General features: G+C 41.9%; 1 protein-coding gene across 1 annotated transcript in view; it reads right to left on the bottom strand.

Annotated features, from left to right (window-relative positions):
• The window catches only part of FBXL7 (F-box and leucine rich repeat protein 7), a 172649-nt gene extending 160327 nt beyond the window's left edge, over positions 1 to 12322 (bottom strand). Inside the window, exon 1 of the mRNA XM_053998221.1 lies at positions 11896 to 12322. Within this exon, the coding sequence (XP_053854196.1) occupies positions 11896 to 11932 (37 nt within the window). The 5' untranslated portion in view covers positions 11933 to 12322. The remainder of the gene's footprint in view (positions 1 to 11895) is intronic.
• Between the last annotated feature and the right edge of the window lie 1463 nt (positions 12323 to 13785).

Genomic DNA, 13785 nt, shown 5'->3' on the forward strand with positions numbered 1-13785 from the left:
TGTGCTCAGAAAAATAGGTAAGCAATAAGGGTGTTCAATTTCACTTCATTACCTGACACACACTCTGGAAACATGTACCATTATAAAGATGCTGGGCAGTCATCACAGTTCAGCTCCTGCAGAGACAAATACAACTTGCCATACTATGTACTTTCATGATGAGAAGAAAACTACACCATTATCAAAGACCTAAATCAAAACAATATTTGAATCAATAAATTCCTGGACAACCAAACAGAAACTAGTCCTTCCCCTTATTCACAGTTTCTGTGCAACCTCTTGATAAACTGTAAGCCAATTCACAGTTGGATTATTTCTTAGGTACAAGAAAGGCTCTCACATGAAGCCTTTTAAAACAAGAGTTAAAGCGGAAAAATTAGTAATTGTTTGAGGGAGAGGAAGTCTCACATTCACCTTTGTTCCACTAGTTCCTGGCAAGAGAAATAAATACTCACCACAAGCATTTGTGTTTTTCCATAAAGACAACCATGCAGGGTAACAAAAGGTACACCCACATGGGAGTAAAGAGCAATAATTTCCCAAGAGAAATGAAGACATAAGCAAAATATTCTGCTTCTGCCTGAGTGCCAAAGAAAACTTTAGACTGGACTATGCTGTCTAGTCTATACATACAGGCGGAAAGAAAAACAGTTTTAAAAAGTCACCCCTAAAATCTCACATTGGAACATTTTGATTCATGCACTGTGGCTATAGTTCTGATACCAGAGAACCTTCTACCTTTCTAGAAAGTTACCCCCTCTCCCACACAGAACAAATGTTCAAGGAATAGATAACACTGACAGGTGAATTACCCTAGAAGTAGCTTTTTGGTACTAAAATAAAAATGCAAATTCAACTGCCAAGTAGCATCAAACATAGCAATACCCAAAACCCATTGTATTGTACATAACTTTAGCATAACTTTAAACTCTTTAAGAGTTTAGAAGACTCTTAACTAAGAAGCATCTACTAGCACTTCAGAGGATTAAAATTACCCACATTGTCTGGTAGTGACTGCTTTCAGAAGGACAGGCATTTCTTCTAAACTTGAATATTAACCTTCTATAACTTAAATGGGGGGTTTAACTCATCTTTGATTCAAGCCTAGAATACATGGAAAGAAGCAAACCTTTACACCAGTAAAATAAGGATTACTGACAAGTATTTTTACCAATCATGGCTACATCAATTTCAACATGGCAGAAGAGATTTATTATTATTATTATTATTACAACTTTATTAATTAAAATTACAATCTTCATTGTCTAGGAGAGGAAAAAAATGTTATCCTGGGCTAGCTGTTCCTCCTGAAGCAAGCAAAACCCAATGGCAGAAGCTTTTATGAAAAGCACAGACCATTGATGCTGCCAGAAACAGCAACAAGAAAACACAGAGCCAGATTCTACCACCATAACTCTTGGGAGTATTCTTCTTATTTCATCTGTTCTCTGCCAAGAGAAAGTGTAGTCATTGAGAAAGTGAGATTTTTTTTTTATCCGGTAGAAATGAAGACTTTTAGCATTAATAATATAAGGTAAAAATAAATTATAGCTGAAAAACTCCAAACCAGCTGTGGACACAAGTTTACAGAGTACTGTTTAGAGATACTCAACTACTGTAATACAGCACTCACACTTGCCAGAACTTGCTACAGCTGAATTCTATTGCTTCTGAAAGCTCAGTAGTAACTTTTCTAAACATAAGTAACCAGTAGAAGTACAGGAAGATCAAGCTAGGGGACATTTAACCAAACTGGACAGACACAAATCCATGAGACCTAATGGAGTGCACTGGTAATGGCTGTGTGATCTGGCCAATGTCACTCAATTACTGCAGGAAGGTCGTGGTGATCAGGAGAGGTTCCTGAGAACAGGACAAAAGCAAAACACGGTCCTGTCTCTAGAACAGCTTGGAGGACAATCTAGTGAGCCACATGCTGGTCAGCCTCACCTCAATCCAGGACAAGTGACAGAGCTTCCTGGAAAATATTTCCAAGCCAAGAAGGTGATGGGAAGTCATTATCAGGGATTTATAAGTGGAAGTAATGCTTTCCCAACCTGACAGACATCAATAAGGAAACAAGTGGCACTAGGGGAGTACACGAGTGGTTTATCCAGACTTCAGCAAGGCTTCCCAACTTTTGTTTTCCATAGAACCTTAACAGACAAATGGATGAAGCACAGTCTAGCTAAGTGGACAGTGAGACAAAACTGAAAATTGACTAACCTGCAGAAAGATAGGCCAGGCAGAAAGATACTTAGAGAGCTAGAACACTTTACTCTGGAGAAGAAGGGACTCAAAGTCTTATTGTGCATAAATACCTGGAGAAGAAAGAGAGTGGAGTAAAGACAGAATCTTGTCAGTGAGAGCCAGTGAACAGACAAGAGGCAATAGTCACAAATTAATATATGAGCATTTCCATTTAAACATTAAAGCATTTTTTTTCTTCTTTTAAAGCCTGAAGGAGCACTGGAACAGACTGCTCAGGGCATTGTAGTATCTTCAGGGGCATTCTAATATCTTCATCTTTAGAAGTGCTAAGAAATCTGATGGCACAATATTCTGTGTAACCTGCTCTACTTGGCTTCATTTTGAGCAGGAGGTTGGATTAGAGATCTCCAGAGGTATCACTTCCAATCTTTGGATTTGTGTACTTCAGTCTCTATAGACATTAAAATATGGCCAAGAGTTGATTGGAAAATGCTGTAATGTAATTTTACTGTCTATACAGAATTCCACTAGCAGTCTACTATACCAAAACAATAAAAATTCCACAGCTAGAGGCTCTGGAGTAAGAGCACCCATGTTCTCAAACCATGCTAAAAATAGACTAGGACCTTCAGGCTTGTTGGCTACAAAAGAGGACAGTCATACATGAACCCAAGGAGGAAGGTCAGCTACAAGATATTCTTGACATAGAAGAGCATACAGTTCGCTTCAACTTGAGGCTAGCATGGCTAACTGGAATTGAAATCCTCCTACTACAAGGCTTTTCTTATACCTCTTTTAGTATATCCTGAAGTTTCAAAAATTCTAAAAGCTCAAGTTGTAATAGTATAACAGTTTTTACCACATAATAAAGCAATAGCTTATTGTTTCCACAACCTTATCTTAAAAAAAAAGCTATGCATGACCACACTTGGAGTACTGCATCCAGTTTTTGAGACCATAGCACAGGAAAGATATGGACATGTTGGAACAAGTCCAGAGGACCACAAAAATGATCAGGTTGCTGGAGCACATATTCTATGAGGACAGGCTAAGAAAGATGGGGCTGCTCAGCCTGGAGAAGATAAGATTGCTGTCAGCCCTTACTGCAACCTTTCAATTACTTAAAGAGAGTTTATAAGATGGGGACAGACTTTCTAGTAGGCCTGTTGTGATAGCACAAGGGGTATTGGTTTTAAACTAAAATATTTATACTAGATATAAGGAAAAATTATTTTACAGTGACAGTGGTGAAACACTGGAACAGGTTGTACAGCAAGATGGTGGATACCCCATCCCTGGAAACATAAATGGTCAGGTTGGAAGGTGCTGTGAGCAACCTGAAGCTCATTGCAGGGGGATTGAGCTAGATGACATTTAAAAGGTTCTATTCAATCCAAACCGCTCTATGATTCCATGCTGATGCCACTAGCAGCTTCCTTATAAAGTATCAAAGAAAAGGCAAATGAAAAACTGGAATAGAAATACATTTTAATAGGTACTACAGAAAAACCCCAAAAACATCTATTGAGTACATTTGTTGGTGACCAGCTGTTGCCTTTTGTCTTGCCCTCCAGTGATGAACAAGAGCAAGTACTATCATCATTTCACCAAAGACAAAATAATACAAGAGCCATGAGCACCATAAGAAACTCTCAAATAAGTGCGCTTTGTCTTCATCTGTTTCCACAATAGAATTATCTCTTAAGGATTGAATTTAAATAAAATACTCACTGCAAGTAATTATTACACAATTTAAGAAAAATTTCCAAGTCTCTCTTCTCTGTGCAGCCACTTACACAGAAAGAGGATTTTGTGAAATCTAGCAACAAAATAGTATCTGAGCCTTAAAGAGATGGCATGCTTCTCCACTATGCACACAGTCATACAAGCAATAAAAGCCTGGACTCCCCATGAACTGACAAGACTACACATGTCATGTGACAACTAGACTTGACACAAATTCTATTTTTACTGTGAAACGTGGTTGTGTGACTCTTGATCAAAAGAGGTTCTTTCCAGTTAACCATCATTGATGTTGTGCCAGTGTTTTTGGAGTTCTCTTTCTTTCTTTAAAATAACAACCAAACAAAAAACCAACATCATAATTGCTCCTTTTATAAGAGCATCTGTGAATTTCATTTGGTTTTCTTTTGACAGGAGCAAAGAAGGAAATTGAGGAAGATAATTTTTAAAATAGATTCACTGAAAAGAGTATTAAAACACCTTCCTCCAAGCTAATGCTGCATGAAAAGTCTTCAATGTAGCATTACTGCAGCTATTATACACATTTGTACACAAATTGCTGAGAAAGAAAAGTGCCACGTGATTTCGGATGTTGATTTGACAAATTTATGTATTGCAGACAGGAATTTCCTGATTCAAAACATGGGCATGAAAGAGAGCTTCCTGTTGCTCACTGTACTCCAAGGGTAAAAGATCCCCAGGATACAACATTTTTTTCCCCCCCATTTACTTAAGGCAGAGATCAGAAAAGTATATATAGGGTGAAGAGACCTATTTTGCCAAAAAATTACTTTTTTTGAGTTTGGGTACTGGCACAGAGTTGGAATTTTTCCTTAAATACTTGCTCGGACACAGCCAACTCAAGCATATCAAGATGGTAGCACCTCTTTTATTCTTCAGCTCCTTTAAGGAGGTCTCACATAAACCTGTCCTCAATGTCATGTTGGTGCTAGAAGGCACACAAGTAGATTTGGAACTGAAATGAGAGGTATGATCATTCAGAACTAAGAGCTTTTCCCCCCCCAAGGTGAGCATACAACACTATGGGTTCTCAACCTAAATGGTACTTGAAGAACAAAGTCCTGCAGCTTGCCTATCCCATCACAAGCTGCACATTTATACACATGGAAAGTGTTGCATATTTCTTCTTCTCATCAAGAAGGAATAGATTTTACTGGGAGTCCACCACCTGTTTTTCAGCTTTTGAAGGTCTCAACTCCTTAATGAAATAGTTGTCCTAATTTAGCAAAGCACATGTACTGTATTAAAAAATAGGGCATAGCTAACTATAAAACAAAGAGCAGAAATAAACCACTTGTGCATTTCAGCTTTCAAATGTCATCCACTGCCTTCTGCCAATCACTTTCCTAACACAAACAAGACACATGAAGGAGCAAACCAATTCCTAGTTAGGAATTGTTCACAGAAGGAATCCAGAAGTGGCCAAAGGATTGAAACTGCCAGAAAACTAAATTCGCTGAGATTTTTGGGGTTAGCAGTTTAGACTTAAAACTGCTCACCCAATTCTGAGTACATATTGATTTTTATTTTTTCCCCGCTCACAAGGAATAATATAGTATCCACTTCAGTTTGGATTTTATGAAGTCCAGTTTGGTAGAAGGATGTTCAAATTCAGTTTAGAAAAGTTACCAAAGCAGTCTTGTGTCCTTCCATGCCTTTGGGAAGTGGGCAAAAGAAGGATGAGGATGTGCAAGTCCTGGACTCCTACTACCTTAGCTGAGACAGGTCTCCTGGAAGCTTTCCATGTCATACATCCCCAGCTTCAAAGTTTAGTCAGACCTCTGACTGGCACCCAGTTAACAATTTTTTTTTTAATTAAACAGAAGCGTATCCAGTTAATCTTGCACCATGCAAAGCTACCAAGTCAAAGATAACTCCCTAGAGTAGAGTTAGTTAGCTAATATCTATTAAAAATAAATAAATAAAAAAGAGACCCTCCCTTGTCCCAGAAGCATTTTATGAAAGAATAACATTTTATGAAATAAAATGGGTGTTAGTCACTAAGTTACTTTCTAAAAAGTTATTGATAAAATTAGCAACTTTTAAAAGCCTAAATCTCCCACAAATCTGTAGCTGTGTGCGTGTGTATAAACACACATTTGAATTAGACAAAGGCTGGTCATTTTTTAGAAAAGAAAATTCTGTTTTATGAAAAACTGACAGCAGCACAGCAGCTCACTTAAGTGCTGTGTCCGACCCTCCTCCTGCCCCTGCCATGCAACGTAGACAACAACATGCAACATAAGCACTGAGCTTAGAGCAAATTTACTTTTTGGAGACAAACTGAGTAAACACACATACACACAATCATTTTGCATTGCTCAGTTGACAGCTACAAAAAAAACAAACATCATAAGCAGCATTTTTGAAGATTACTTTTGGTTAAGAGCAGTTGGCTGCTGTCAAACTGCAAATTCCCTTTAAAAGAAAAAAAAAAAAAAACACTGCTTGAAGGACTGACATTTGGAATACTGTTATACTTCCAGTCCCAACTTTGTTGTTAAGAGGTAAGTCTCATCTCTCTGAAGGTAGCTGAGTGAAATTCAGCCACAGGTAAAATGCAAGAACAGACACTGGAAAAGTACCAAAAAGCAGAATACAATCACATAAGTGTAACACCAAAAGCATTATTAAGCAGCACCCTAATGTTTACAGTAGTAGCATGGATGTTAAGGTTAAAAAACAAACAAAAAAACCCCACCAGAACAGTAAAGTAAGACAGTGGTAAGTGTGATATACTGAACTTCATGTTTAGCAGGTCAAATAGTAATGTGTAAATGCAACTTAGACATCAAAACAAGGTGAGGAAAAAACTGCACAGCCTAGGAGCCTTTTAGCACCCAACTTGATGAGACTCTTCACTTGACTCTGGGAACCTTATGGGGTAGAAAATAATAAATACCAGAAAGAAAAACTGCCCTTGCTTCTGAAGATGCAGTACACAGGAAAGATACCTCAGGGGGGGTGCCACAATTTTGTAATTAAATAATGTAGTAAAAACTAATTTATTGCCTTTCCCACCCCTTACCCTCATTAAAATTTCCCACGAGGCTTCACAGATTCTGACCACCAATATAAACAATTGGTAAATTATTATGATTCAAGTCTTTAAGCAAAAGAGTGCAAGACTACCGTGGTATACTTTTTTTCCCCATCTGACATAAGCACTGCATGTGAAATAAATCCAACAACACTTTGTGAAGAAACAAATCCTAACATATGACAAATCTGTAGGTCATGAATGCCAGAATTTTGGATGAAAAAGATTTCCATACACAACCTCAGGTGTGTCAGAACACCTGCCATCACTGAATTAGCAGAGACCTGCTTTGAAATGAAAGGCAGCATTCACAATGAGTTAGTGTCCAACAGCACCTTCAAGAAAAAGGACAAGTCTGAAAGCCTGGCTCTATAATGCAGACCTCGACCATGCTTCCCAGCTGAAGGGACAGACTTGAGAGGGTAACCTACTCCAAAATGAACACAGACTGATCTATTTCTCTACAGTGCTACATGCTGGCAATTCCTAGGAAGTTTAGCTACTGTATACCAGGTCACACATCATAATTAATGCCACCTTTGTGGAATCATTTTGCCTGTGCTTTGTAGCAACTGTATCTCACGACAAAGGCAGGTTTCTGTGCTGCTGCTTTAGCAGAACACTGAGATCTACACAGGGATTCTCCCTCCAAGTGGTTTGTGAATAGAAAATGCCACAAATAAAAGTTTGAAGAAGGAACATTTTCAAACTAAGAACAGAGTGAAAGTTATTCCTAAAGAGTTTACATTAAAATCTTCCCAAATTAAATATTCAGATTCAAAAAGAAAAAGATTGTCAACAAAGCTTATGATTCAGAAAGGATGCTGATTTCCTTGTCTAAGGTGCTGTTTCACCTATTTCTCTCACAGTTTCAGCTGTTTTTCCCCTGCCATCCTCTGTTCTCTACAGAACCAGGTTCCTCTGCTACATCACGTCTTCCATGATACATTTTAGCTGATCAAGTGGAGCTCATGGTCACCAAGCCTCTCTAGAACAGCTTATGGATGGATAAAGTGCAGGAGATGCCCAAAGAAAGTTTTATCCACAATTTCAGGATTCTGGACAGTTGACTTATTAAAAAGACATTCCTTCATCTGGTCTGAACATTGGTATTGTCAAAATTTTGTACCATTATTTAGCGCCTCTCAATTTGACTGGTTGTCAGGTCTCAGTTTAATGAAGTCACTTGTGAAGAAGACATGTTGAAAAGTTTGCAAAGCAGTAATTTCACCTCAATGCCACAGCTTCCTTTCATATGTAATAACACAGATTATTCCTCCAACTCATATCACAAAGTCAATTCCCTTGTACTACAGAAGCCTGCAGTTTTAAAGTCTTGAGGATGAGAAACTGCTTCAGGTGGTAAGAGGGACAACATCCAGTTAACTTTTTCCCAAAGGTCCCATGCCAACAGCTGGCACTACCATCAGCACCCACCCAGCCTCATGCCCAGCACAGAAGGTTTTTCTGGGCAAAAACATTACAGAAACACTGCTAAGGTGTCTGATCAACTTGGCAATAGTTAAAGGGCAACATCCTTCAATTCAGTCCCTCACCTGTGATGATGAGTAGTGTCTTGTTTGGTCAGCTGCAACAGCATTACATTTTAAGACGGGTCCTTAAACAGAACACCTGACTTTTGACAAAAGGCTGCTCTGTCCATGATCAGACACAAGGCCTCCTCTTATTTAAAAACCAAGCAATGAGCTAAATAAGTGAGAGAAAGTAGAATGATTTATCATCATGGCAAGAAAGTGAAAGACAGCAGTAAGACTCTTGCTAAGGTAACTGATGATTTCCATCAGTTTATCTGTGTAGGCAAAATCCCTACAAATTCTGTTCCATGATAAAGCAGATTTCTTGCTCCAGTGTTCTATTAGCATCCATAGCACTGTTTAAACACAACTGCTGGAACACGTTCAGAAAGACCCATCTCAAGCTTTAACACTTCAGTCTGAACCTACTGCATACTACAATAAGCCTGAAATCTCAAGTTCCACATATTTTTCAGGTAAAGAGATTTCCAGGAATAATCCGCCTTATAACAATTATTGTTGAAGTTCAAATGAAAACTAGGAAAGTGAACTTGTATTTAATATTTTACATTTTAAAAGAGGTAAATTCCTGTAAACAAAGTTTTGTTTCTATATTAATTTGTCATAATTTCTTAAATGAGTGTTGTGTTCATATCCTAAAAATCATGACATGATTTTTTAGGTAAGCAATTTTATTTAAATTTAAGCTTCACTGAGAGCAAGTTTTAGCCTTAGAAAATTAAATTAATGAAAAACAAACACTTTAAAAGGCACAGTCAACTATTCACCAGACACTATATATACTGATTTAGACTCCTCAAACATATAACTGTCCCATGCATCTTAACATGACAATTGTAGCTTCCAATAAAATCACATTCCATAAAACCTTGGCCAACCAAATAAATAAAGGCAGTCCAGTATAGTTTATGCGATCAGTCACAAACACTTAGCTGCCTGAGATTGTTGCATGCACAGCACAGATGTGAATTTCAAAAAAAGTTTATTACTGGTAATGTAACAATGTAGCAATCCATGTAACATCCAATTTCCTGGTCATAAAAGTTCTCTATTTTAGAAGTGGTATCTTGAGCAAGAGTTATCCTTGCCCTAATGTATCTGTTCAACACTGAGATGAGAAACAATTTGGGCAAATTAATGAAGCTCTGCAGTTCCACAGAAGAGAGGAAGGAAAGCTGTGTGAAAAAAAAACCCAGACATTTTAAAAATCATTTGCAGTTATCTTAGGTGGGATTTCAGGCAGACACCAGCAAGCAGCAAATGGCAAAACAGCCTTCAAGAAGCTCAGCTAACTTTTCTCCACCCCTAAAATGACATAACATAGTGCAGCACCAGCCTACAAAGCCCAGTAGGCTGAAAACTGTGTACCACAGACACCACTCCATGAACTTCTAAATGGATATTCTGGTTGCTTTTAAAGCACACAGAAAATGGTGTTACCCCTCTACCTGGGAGCATAATCACATCCTACTAAAAAGCAACTTTTTACAGCAATTAAGTGGTTCATTTGCCAAAGGTACCAAAAGCCCTAGTAGTTTGGGGGGGGGGGGGGATGTCTCCCTTTATCAGGTTTAGATTTGCTCTCCTCTGTATCACTCAGGAAACAAAACTCCTATGAGAGCTTCTCCAAGTTTCTCAGTATCTGAAGATTCATAGAAGTTACCAGGAAACACAATCTATGAGGCACATTGATGATGAAGTTTTGGTGACTTGGGGATTTTTAAAATTTATTTTAACTTTAAATCACTATTCTACCTAATTCTCAAGACAGGTAATGGTCTGCACTGCAAAGATTAATTTGCCACATGCAGTCTGCACTGGGATCCAATCTCCACCCTGAATGGAGGAGAGAGGCGAACTAAGAACACCCCGGTAGTACTAATCCTCCTCTTGCTCACAGTGCCTATCACATACTTCTGGAACAGTTTATCTACCCTTCACTGAGGGCTGCAAAAGACTCTGTGTCAGTCACATTCCTCCCCAAAAACTGTACATTTATTGAAGCAATCAGTCTTCTGAATTCACAAGAAAGCTGAGGCATGCATCCACACTTTCCTGTCATAGAAGTAGACACCCACCAGCAGCATGACCAGAGCTATCAACAATGACCCTTTCAACTCTGGTGAAAACTAAAATTTCCCCTTTAAGGAGGAATCCAAAGAGGCTTTGATTGCAACTTCCAGGTTCACCCCATTTATGAAGGAGTTCTTCTAGTGATGGTATCAATTGACTGAAACCCCACAACAGGAAGAATATCTTTAGCTTAAAGCATCTGACTTAATCAACTCTTCAAAAAGCAGAGCTTGTTTGGCAATAAATGAAAGGAACTGCAGAATCTGCTCTAGAAGCAGCATCTTTCTCCTTTCCTTTACACAATCTTCATGCATATTTTAGATGCAAGAGGCATATTCTTTGGCAGCTGCCATCTCAACTCCCAAAGAATGGAGCAGACCACAAGATCACCTCCCTCGCTCCACCTACAAACCCTCAACAACAAAAAAGGGGGTGGTGGTGGTGATCCTATATGGTTGCCCAATATACCAAGGGGAAAGCATACATCCTCCAGAGCTGCCTAAATGCTTGGAGGGCAATACATATAGAAGTCAGCTAAAAGCTAAAGAAAGCTTAAAACTAGCTGGCAGAAAGACAGACTTTCTGTACTTGCCATTGGTTTGCCTGACACCGGCTGACTGTTCCAGTAGTCCTTCACACCAGAAGCAAAGCAGCTGAAATTCATCCCTGATGCAGCTCCAGCGAGACTAATAGGTTTCCACAAGAACGAATCAGGCCCTGTATATCTAAAACCAAGCCCACTAAAGTTTCACTGAAGCGAAATTGCAGGAGTACAATCTATGGATAACAGCTGGAGAACATTAACTCTCCCCCCAACCCTTGCCTGGGTTAATTTTTTTCTTTCTGTTCAGACAGGAAGCAGTCATATGGCATACTGCATAATATAAGGATCCTGGGATATAAAGACGAGTAGAAAAGGATTACAAAGAGTGCTCTACAACATTTTAGCGAAGTTAACGCTGCCATAACCCCCGAGCTGCCTTCGAACCGCAAGCCGCACCGCTGCCTCGACATCATGGGCAGAGACAGCACTTCAACTCCTTAGTTTAAACGTAGTGAAAAAAACAAAATTAAAAGTTAAGGGTGTTCTTAAGGGGCGCAGCGGGACACTGTGTCGCGGATCCGGGCGGGGTTCGTCCCGGCCGGGGAGAGGAGGACCTCGCAGCGGCGACCCCCGCCCGGTCACCCCTCCCCGGCCGGGAGGACCCCCGCCGCTGCTCCAGCACCCCTCTTGCTGCCCCCCCAGCTCACCCTCGCTGCCGTACTGCTTGCCATTGTTCGCGCCCATCCTGCCGCCTTCATGCTCGTCGCCGCTTTCCCACGCCGCCGCTCAGCATCTCTGCCGCGGGGCACCGAGCGGCCGCGGCTGACGGAGTGCAGCCCTGGGGCAGTGCCGGGGGAAGAGCCTCCAAAAGTGTTCACGGCGACATGTCCAAAGCAGCCTTGCAACTTCCTCCGCTTCTTCTCGGGTGGCCGACACCCTCCCTTCCCCACCTCACAAAAAAAAAACCAAAACAAAAACAAAAACACACCAACCACAACAAAAATTAACTTTAAAAGCGAAAGAATCAAAAATGCGATGTATCAGTGCGCCCTCCCCGCCCCGGTTTCCAGCCGGGGTGTCCGGGCCAGGAAGGCGGCTCCAGTTATAATCCACAAGCAGGACGGGCGGGACGGCCTGCGGGCGCTGGCTCCACCGCCCAGCGGCTGGCTCTCGGCTCCTCCGATGCTTCAGCGCCGCTCCGCCTTCCTCCTCCTCCTCGCAGCCCTGCCGCTGCCGCCGCCTCCCCCGGGAGGCCGCCGCCAGCCACTTGTTGCCCGGGGCGGGAGGAAAGGGAGCCTCGGCCGCAGACTTTTGTTAGCGGCAGGCGCCTCCTCCCGGCGCCCAGCGCCGCCGGGCCGGGGGAGGGAGGGGATGGGGATGGAGGAAGGATGGAGCCCGGAGCCGGCCCCGGCCCTTAAAGACACAGCGGCCGGCACGGGGGCTCCCCTCGCCGCTGTCCCCCTGCCTCCCCCGCTGTCCCAACAGAGCGGCCCGGCGGGGATGGCTGCGGGGGCTGCTCTCAGAGACCCACCAAGGGCGGCCCTGTCTGGGTGTCCTTCCCACGGGGAAGACAGGGTCTCTGCGTTCAGCACCTTCGCGGCACCCCCGACCCCGTGCAACTCAACCGGGGGCTGACAGAAAGTCTCCGTGTGTAAGAGGAAGCCGCGCAGCAGGGACACTTACTCTCGTTCTCTCCGGCTGCTCCGGAGTTCGTGTTTTCTCCTTGCAAATGGTATCCCCACAGTCACTCAATTCCAGTGGATCACTGCCGGCCTTTGCTGCCACATCAAAGGAAAAATACCGAACTGTTGAACATCCCCCAGATTTGTTCTTCAGGTATCCTGTAGGGATATATCTCATCCCTTGGGATGACATGCTTCTGTTTAATTCAGCTGTCTTAAAAAAACAGTTTCTGCTTCTTTCACCCCAAAAGACAGACTCTTATACCACTGGGATTGGGATAGTGGACGTCGTTAACAGGGTGCGTGCCTTTCCCGAGTGCAGCCTACCCAAACAACACCATTGGGAAGCAAGGATTTCACTACTGCGTGAGAGCCCACACCACCTCTGCCTGGCAAAAGGGGCTGGATAACAAGAGATGCTGTCAAATGGGAGTGAGGATATACTGCGTGTGACCAGGTTAATACAAAAATTGCCAGTCCCAAGAGAGTACTTGCCCCCAGTGGGCTAGCTAAGAATGTCAATTAAGTTTGCTGCACACAACTGTTACCCAGATTAAGTGGTAATCGGGTGTTACCAAAGGCTTTTGGGGAAAGAATCATGTTTAAAAGAAGTGAGAAAGTAGGATGAAAGCTTGTGATAGGTGGAGAGAGATACTAGAGCAGGCAGTCCTGGTTTGGTGCTGGTATCTCACCTCTGCCTTGGCCTGATGGTGCTGGCTCTGTCTGGTGGCAGGTTGGGTTTTAACAAGCAGGGATTCCCAGCCCAGGTGTGCAGGGGGTCTTGTGGCATGTCTGTCAGCACAGGGAGCAGCACAGGTACATGTAACTGTAGCTGAAACATGGTTACACGGGCACCTGCAGGACATGTGGAGCAACAGAGGCACCCACACTTCCAGAGGAGGAGTATCAGCTTGT

Source organism: Vidua macroura, chromosome 1, assembly GCF_024509145.1.
Source record: "Vidua macroura isolate BioBank_ID:100142 chromosome 1, ASM2450914v1, whole genome shotgun sequence".
Classification (NCBI taxonomy): domain Eukaryota; kingdom Metazoa; phylum Chordata; class Aves; order Passeriformes; family Viduidae; genus Vidua; species Vidua macroura.